At 36.6% G+C, this 9,078-nt stretch overlaps 1 protein-coding gene across 1 annotated transcript; it reads right to left on the minus strand.

Moving 5' to 3' along the window:
* Nucleotides 1-1,438: 1,438 nt before the first annotated feature.
* On the minus strand, nt 1,439-4,186 carry GPR15 (G protein-coupled receptor 15). The gene has a single exon (XM_016220460.2). It carries the CDS (start codon nt 4,184-4,186, stop codon nt 3,101-3,103), a length of 1,086 nt encoding a protein of 361 aa, XP_016075946.1. The 3' UTR covers nt 1,439-3,100.
* Between the last annotated feature and the right edge of the window lie 4,892 nt (nt 4,187-9,078).

The following is a 9,078-nucleotide window of genomic DNA, read 5'->3' on the forward strand; positions in this document are numbered from 1 at the left end:
GGTTTTTTTTAAAAAACGCTGTAATTTAATCTTAGGATACAATTCCCATTTATCAAATACATTTAGGAAATACAACTGTATTAAGGAAATGACAAAGAAAGCAAGAGACAAAAATAATTCATCCGAAGGTGGATTTTTACATCTGCAGTATGGAATCAGGTCACTGGTACTGTTGTTTTCCCCTGTACACATATATGTAAAGTCTAGTAATAATTGTTTACTCATAGAATGGACAAAAATAAAGAAGACTGATGCAAAGAAAAGAACTTAAAATAAAAACAGGCAGTTGCAAGGGACAATCCAATCCACACCAACCTCTGTGAAAGGCAAAGCCCAGTAACCATTTACAAATATTCTGGTAGATTTTTCTTTTTCTCTGGATGGAGGCTTCTCTCTCTCCTGGGGCTGGAGGCATCATCTTGCTAGCAGGCAACGCCAGTGGCCCGTATAGAAATAAATTTGTAATTCTTTCAATATTGCTTGACTTTTGTGAATGAGCTCTACAGGAAAACTGAGGCTTACTGTTCTCTGTGACACACACAGTCATTTCTCACCTCTGAGATTGCTAGGGGGAAGGAATAGAGAATAATTTTAGGAGTCAAGATGAATCATAGAGGAAGATTTCTTTCACTCAGCTTACCATCAGACCGTGCATTTCTTCACCTATTTTAAAATTATCTTGTGACCCCCAGTAATAGTCTACTCTCAGTCACGCACATAGCTTCCCTTTAAGACTGTTTTTCTCACTGTCATTTTCACTCAGAAGTGATTTTGACTTGTTAGAGTGGACAAATTAAGGTACTCCCAGGAATACCAGGTTAGTTTTAATGTTCAAATATGGCCCAAATGGGGTAAATGTGTGTTTGTGATTGTGTGCGGGTATAACTATTCTAAAATTAATTATAAGTTATCGATGGCATCTTACTCAAGTTTGAATGGAGAGCTTTTCTGTGGTAAGTTGAATAAAAATTGCTTGAGAAATGCTTGGGAGATTACTGTCAGTAACATCCTGGCAATAGCTTTGGACTGCTTAAACAAACAACAACAGGTAATGTTAATCTGCAAAGATTTCCTTATAGATTTGCTCTTATTAAATTTTATTTTGTTTTTCTGTCTTTGGATGTAACAGAGCAAGGCATGATTGTGTTAAGGTGTCAGATTAATTTTTTAGAATTTGTGGCAATGTGTGTTGATTTGTTCTATAATGACTTTAAATTACCACAAAGGAACCCTCAGGGGAGTTTAACTGAGATAACAAAAATATTGAAAAGTTATTAAAATATGTCCGTGTTTCTGAGTATGTTTTTATCTACATACATATATAAAATTCGTTCATGTAAAATTGTGAAAATAATATGGTTTAAAAATATGCAAGATGAGACCTAACCAAATAATGTATAATAAAACTTTTAATGCTATTGTAATGTAGATTACATTTCATACCAGAGGAATCCATATACGACATAGTCACTTAACAACTTAAACAAGTTTTGAACTTTTTTCTATGACAGTTATGCCATCTATAAAATTGTGCCTATTTTTCCTTCCATCTCTTTGGTACATTATCAATATAAAATACACTAAGATTTTTTAAAGTCATAAAATTAGCATGTCTGTTTAATGTATTAAAAAGTATAACAATATTTTTTTAATGTTATTTTAAATATTCTTGCAAAAACTAAAGAAATGAAACAGAAGTTAGATTCTTAATATTTGCTAAATGAGAGTGGCTGTCATTTGATATTTTAGCTTGGAAATTTTTAAGCAACATTCAATAATAATAGAAACCCAACAGCTTTATATAATAACTTGTTACTCAATATTTTTATAAACCATTATACTTATTAGTTTTATAATATTCTTGAGAATTCTATAGACATAGATAGTACCAACTATATTTAAGTATGGAAGATTAAAATGATTTGCTCAATGTTCCAACATTAGGATGAAGTTAAACCTAATAATTCAGGATAGTATCTGGGTTTGGAAAAATGTATATATAATACCAACATCATCTTTGTTACGATTTTTTTTAACTTCAGCTGAATACAGAGCATCCTGCTTTCCTATATTACTGGACCAAATCTTGAAATTATACATAAGAGCAAATGAGGCTATAAGGAATGTATAGCACTAACATTTTAATTAAAATATAAAATCATAACCTGCACAAGGCTGAAGCTAAGTATTTGATGACCTCTAATTATATTAGTAGTAACATTTTTATTTGATAACCAGATAACTGGGTAATTTAAAAACATATAATTAAAGTGAAGTCATATCCTAATTATAAAGACAATAAAAACAAAAGAGCATACCAAAACCCCATTGAAAAGCAGTTACTACACCATTATAATGAGATACATTTTTACTAAGATATCTTATACAGAAAATAAAGGTCAAGCCTTGCCTTATGCTTTCTTATTAAAATATTCAGAAGACCAGATGATAATGTAAGTCTCAAATGATAAACACAATAACAAAATGATTCATCCCCATGAGCTTTTTGCCAGCCTAAAGTTATTTTGAATGGTACAGGGTGAAAGACAATATTGGAAGATGGTAAAGAATCACCATACGAGGTTTTAAATAGCAAGACCAGAACCTCACTTCATTACTCATGAACAATTAATTACAGATCACATGCATATTATAATTTTTGCTACCTGCATTGACACCACATTTCTCACCAGATGAAAGTGGGCAGAATCCTTTAAATGTAGTCCACTTTGGACCCTAGTGTGAAGGGGGTGTGGACCACGGTGTCATGGTGTTTGAGAGAGGAAAGGGCTTAAATGTGTATTAAGAATCATGGAGAAAGGAACTAGTCCAAGCAGGAGCCTTTATCTCAGAGTTCAAGGACATATAGAAGTTGTATTTTGCCTGGCAAACTGGATTGGCAAGGCCATTCAGCTAAAAAACAACAATATTATATTCACAAACATAAGGATTTTTCAGTTGTTTCTTTAGTAAAAATGAACTCTTCCTTGCATTTATGAAGCAATATGGACACTTTCAGCAATACTTTTCTTCTTTCCCTGTCAATGGCCCAAATTAACTGTCCAAGTCACCAACAGAACTTGAAAAGTCGCAGTCCCTTTTAGAGTGACACAGACCTCTTTCTCCTTCTGGCAAAATCCCCTGCATGAATGAAGCTGGAGAAAGCCTTAGTGAGGTGACTATCTGATGTCTCAGTGCTGCTCCCAAAGTCAGAGTTCTTCAGGCCAGGGCACAAGCAGTGCACAGTGGCCCGGCGGATGTAGCTGTCAAAGATATAGTAAATAAAAGGGTTGACACAGCTGTTGGCAAATGCTAAGGGCCCACTCACCTTCATGCCCAGCTGGAGAACAGATGAGGAAAAGTAGAGCTCCTGCTGCAACCTGGAGACAACGGCCAGGAGCTTGAAAGTATTGAAGGGCAGCCAGGAGAAGACAAAGGCTGCCACGACAATAAATATGATCTTGATGGATTTCCTCAGCTTCTTGCTGTGCTTTCCCGTCTGCTGGTAATGGGCGCACAGCTTCCTTGTGATGCAACAGTAGCAGGTCACAATGCTCACCAAAGGAGCAAAAAAGGCAAAAATTAAAGACACCAGGGCCCAAGTCAGTTTAATTGAAGTGGCCCTCTTCTCTGCACAGTATGGCTTGTCATTAATCAGGGTGACCTCCCTGGACAGAACAGTAGGCAACCCCAGGAGGCAGGAGATAAACCAGACACTGGTACAGACCCCATACGCATAGTCTCTCCTTCTGAATTTCCTGGCTACGGTTGGACACACAATTGCCAGGTAGCGGTCAACACTCATGCAGGTGAGCAGGAAGACGCTGCAGTGCATGTTGACTGAGATCAGGTAGGAGCTGCCTTTGCACAGGAAAGAGCCTGTTCGCCACAGTCCTAAAGATGCTTCTTTATCCACCCAGAGAGGCAACGTGATGAGGAAAATGAAGTCAGAGGCAGCCAGGTTCATGATAAAGATGTCAATCAGTCTTCGGCTGCCCTGTCTGAAATGCAACACACTCATGAGGAGGAGATTCCCCAGCACTCCGATCAGGAACACGGCTGTGTAAAAGACGGGAAGGAAAACAGATGTGTAAGGAACATGGAAGTCAATCTCCTCCATGTCATCAAGGTTTTGGCTTGTAACAGAGAAATAATCCCAATAAACGGAGGTTGCTTCTGGGTCCATCACTAAAGATCTGGTGCCAAAATCTGGTAAGTTTCCTTACCTAGGAAGTTTTTGTATGAATTTTAGAAATATCAAGACAGCTTCTTTTATACAGTGCCACCTCTTCCCCCGCCTCACCCCTCCCTTAAAAGATATTGGGACAAGCATAAAAACAGAGATTAAAAAAAAGCAGTTTCTACCAGTCCTCAGAAAGGGCCCACCAGGAACATCACCCTGATTGGTGTTGGGTGGTTGTGGTTTTTAAATTTGCATTTGCCCAGGAAACTAAGCTGCTTTTTACTTCTTTCTTCAAGATATTCAACTTGTTTCTGTAAATCCAAAGATTAGAAAATAAATTAACTATTTTTTCTTACCTACGTTAAAGACATCTTTTGTTTTTCTGGCACTGAGAATCCTTTTGATCTAGCCTTCAGTTTCACATTTAGGATACTGTTTTACTTTTAGAATTTTAAGGAGACGATGGCGAAGATACTCTTTATTTACATCATTGGTGAAATATGAAAATAGTCTTTCATTGCATAAAGTGAACTGAAAATCTCCCAAATCGTAGCAGTCTACATCTATGGCAAACATAATGATTCCAGTTAGGTTGTGAGGTTTTTCTCACTTATTTGGCTCTTAGTTTATATATAACCAATTCTGTCTCAGTCAATAAGTTTAAAAAAAAAAATCTTCAAAAGGCTGAGGCCATCTCTTGTGCTTTTATTATTATTTGGAAAAATTTCCACTACAATTAGCACAGTACCTTGAACATAGTAGGTGCTTTGGAAATGTCAGTTTATTTGAGTTGATTAGGAAAACTCTTGTTTTCGTGATTCAGTGTTATTAGCAAGAGTGAATTCATTGGGTTTAACTGCAGGCATTGTTACTTATGTAGCTTACAAATACAGGTTTAAAAATTACAAGCTGGTATTTTTACCTTCTTTTCTGCTATTGCAATTAAACCAGTGACATTCCCTTTGTTAGAATTAACATCCGCGTTTGAGATATTTTCTCCCCAACCCTCAAATACCTACCCTTCATCAAACTCTCGAATCCCTCTTTTCTTTACACTTCACCTTTGTAGCAGTGATTGTTTAGCTTTTGAGCTATAACTTTTCCTTAAGTACCTCCACACATCAGTGAACTTCACTTTGGAAATTACTGACCTGGCAACAGATAGGCCTGTATTAAGTGACATTATAATGGAGTTGCCAGTATAGGCATTATCAAAGGAGGATTTTTGCTTCATTCAAAACACTTGAGAAATAGGCTGACATCAAAAAGTTCCTATCATATTTTCTTATCTATTCTTTTTTACATTAGAAAGACCATAGTAAAATATAACAAATTCTGAAACTAACTCCATTTATTTCAATTTTTTACTGGCTGAAGTGGCTCAAGCTTCTCTCACTCTCCTCTCCTTCTCTCTTTTCCATCTTGTTTCATCGCCAAAATTACAGGTTCAGGTTGATATTACTAATGTATGGAAGGATGTATGCCTATAGATGAAAATACAATTGGTAAACATTTGAAGTTCTTTCTACTGAATTTTTCTTTTGTAAGTAATATTTTGAAAAGAATGACCCTGCCTGCTGTGTTCCCGTCTTCTCTCTTCTCTCCTGATGTGTTCTAATGTCACCTCAGTCATGCGTGCAAGTCTAAGTCAGGGATTGGTGAGGGCTCCCCTGATCTGGGTCAACCCCAGGACGTCGCTTGGGAGTTGATTTTTTGGTCTGGGCCTGTCTTCTTCTGCCCTGGCTGCTCTGTGTTGTTCATGGAGGGGTGAGGTAGGGGGAGGGAGCACACCCTTCACTAAGTACAGGCTGTGGATGAGAGGAACTAATGCTTTGACATTTCTGGGATGGAAGTCCTTCCCACTAGGTAAGCCTTAAATATTTAATAGAATAATTTATTTTGTCAAGTAGTTTGAAGTAGGACAATATTCACTTGAAAAGGATTTATGGGGTAAACACAAAATATTCAACCACTATATCTATGTATGTGTGTGTGTATTAAAGTACCAATCATATGTATGATTGTATTTTAATTGTATTGTTGGAATTTTGCATTCTGCAAAAGAAAGTTGTTTTGGCATCTGAGAAGATAAGGTTGACTCTGGGCCTAAAATGTTTAAAAAAATTTTTTTAGAACTGTCTCAAGAATCCACATAAAAGTTGTAAAATGGAAAAGAGTTGATGTTCATATTCTAGAGGAAAAGATCTGGCTGTACATTTATTCTGTAGGTCTTAGATTTTCTTTCAGCATTCAAAATTGTTGGCCTGCTGATGCAAACTATCTCAAATAAATCGGACTTTCTCAGTAAACTTTAAAGCAGCTGTAGACAAAATGACTTTCTTTATGATATATAGTCTGTGGGAATATAGTAATTAGTGGTAGAATGCTGTGATGTGAGAATATCCAACGTGGATCTACAGTATCTTGGGACCCAAGTTAAAAAACAAATTAAGTACTTTGAGCCACAAAAGGGAACAAATAGGTTTTAATAACTCAGAGAATACAAAGCTATTATAAGACAGAACCCATAAGAAAAGCTGACTAGATAAAGTAGGGAAGGTCATTGTTCTAAATAAGCTCAGGTGCAATGGTAATTTTCCAGGCTTCAAATGCTCTTTGAAATAAACATGAGGATACTAACAATAAAATAACCAACTACACATAGACCAAAACTCAAAAACAACACTGGATACATAAGCATATAAAAAAACAGTCCAAATAGGGTGATTAAAAAAAAAAGATGTAAATATTAGTAACTGAATTACAGCGTACATGCCATTTCAAGAATGGTTTTCTCCTCCAAACACTGCTCGACTTTCCTCCCCCATCCCTGGCAGATAATTGCTTCCACCTTTGTGTTCTCTGAGTCCTGATACAACACTGCTTATAAAGTACTTATTCCCTGGTTTCACATGATTTGTTGTTTTGGTGCCTGACCTCCTGAGTTGAAGAGAGAGACCATCCGTTCTCTCTCCACTGGCCTCTAGTTATAGCAGCTACCCAACTAAAGTCTTTTATGGATTCTCGAAGCCATTGTTTTGAACCTGTGGGTGCCAGAGCACATTCCCCACATTAGAGTCACCTGGGGTGCCTACTAACCTGCAGCTTTCTGAACCCAGTCCCAGATCTATTTAATCAGAATCATTAGAAGTAGAGTATAGGACTTTATATTTAACAACCATCAAAGGTCATTCTTATACACACTAAAGCTTAGAATCACTGTTCTCATTTATTTATCTTAACCAACTTTGTATGTTATTATTTTGGCTTTTTAAAAAGTTTTAAATCACCTCTAAATTTGAACTTCTTAGAAGTCTTCTAGCCTGAATCTCACAAAATTCTAGAAATCAATGTAGACTTCTGGGTTCTCTCTATTCTGTGTCCTAATTCCTGAGATATGTTCAGAATTGGGTCAGATATTGAAGATGGGGAGAGAGTAAGGTTTTCTCCACAAGGACATCTGCTCAAGCGACTCTATTATCATCTATCACATGGCCACAGCTGTGACTTTCAGCCTCTGCTTCACAGGTGGGCTGAGATTTTGTGAGGTTTTGGGTGGATACAGCCACAACTGGCATTGTGATACATTACTCCTGCTGCTGCTTTGCCAACCACTCTGGCCCCCATATCAAATAGGGGCTCATCAGCTTATGTAGCATATAGCACAGCAGACAGAAATCTTTGTTCATATATGCTTTCCTGATGAACCCTAGAATAAATGGCAAATACCATGAAGCAAACTGTTTTTCATTAATCTCATCAGAGTGATGGTATATTTATTTGTTAGGAGGAAAAAGCACTCTTGTGTAAAGTGTATAACTATTTAAACAGTCTAGTTTAAGAGATCTGTTTATACTCTAAGAGTTAATGATTTTTATTCTGACAGTTACATGGAGAGTTTAGTGCAATATAATGTAATATATCCTACCAAATTAAGTGTTTGCTGTTACCAGAGTCCTCCCCGCCTTCATTTATTGGGATATTTCCCTTGGTACTCCATATTTACAGAAACAGCAGTGATGTTGCTATTCTAGGAACATACTTGATTTAATCTGGATTTATGGTGTTCATAACAAAAATTGTATTTATATTGGTGTTCCTGGTACTCAGCACAGTGTCTGGCATTCAATAGGTGGTCAGTGTGTGTTTGTAGATCTGGATTGAATTACGCTTGAATTTTGAGTCATTCTCAGTGATTAGGGACTTTTTGCAAACCTCTTGGAAAGAGAGGGAAACATAGATTTGTTGTTCCACTTATTTATGCATTCTCTGGTTGATTCTTGTATGTGCCATGACCAGGGAGTGAACCTGAAACCTTGGCACATTGGGATAATGCTCTAAACAACTGAGCTACCAAGCCAGGGTGTTTGTAATTTTGATGTGGTTGTGGGAGGAAGTGAGCGCAGCATTTTCCTACTCCACCTTTTTTTCCCTTTTTATTGAATTTATTGGGTTGACACCAGTTTACAAAATTATACAAGTTTTCAGGTGCACAATTCCACAACACATCATTTGTACACTGTATTGCGTGTTCACCACCCCAAGTCAAGTCTCCTTCCATTCTACTCTGCCATCTTGAGGAAAGAGCCCTTTTAGATGCAGTTTTCTATTTGCCTTGTTCCTGTTTAATTCTTCGATTGTTCTACAATGAATTGATACAGGGACATTTTTAAAAATGATAGTTTTTTAGGATGGTTGTTGACTGGAACCCAGAGCTTGCACATATTTCTCTTTTTCTTCTTTCTGTGCTACTATGTTTACAAGAAAAACAACCACAACAAAATTTTTATGAGAAAAACATACGTAGATGTATCTTACTTAACATAATTTCTAGTTCCTAAAAAATGTGCAATTAAAAAATATTTAAGTAGATTAGGGAATTTGGTATGAAAGGG

The sequence above is a fragment of the Miniopterus natalensis genome, chromosome 6 (genome assembly GCF_054644295.1).
Source record: "Miniopterus natalensis isolate mMinNat1 chromosome 6, mMinNat1.hap1, whole genome shotgun sequence".
Taxonomy (NCBI): Eukaryota; Metazoa; Chordata; class Mammalia; order Chiroptera; family Miniopteridae; genus Miniopterus; species Miniopterus natalensis.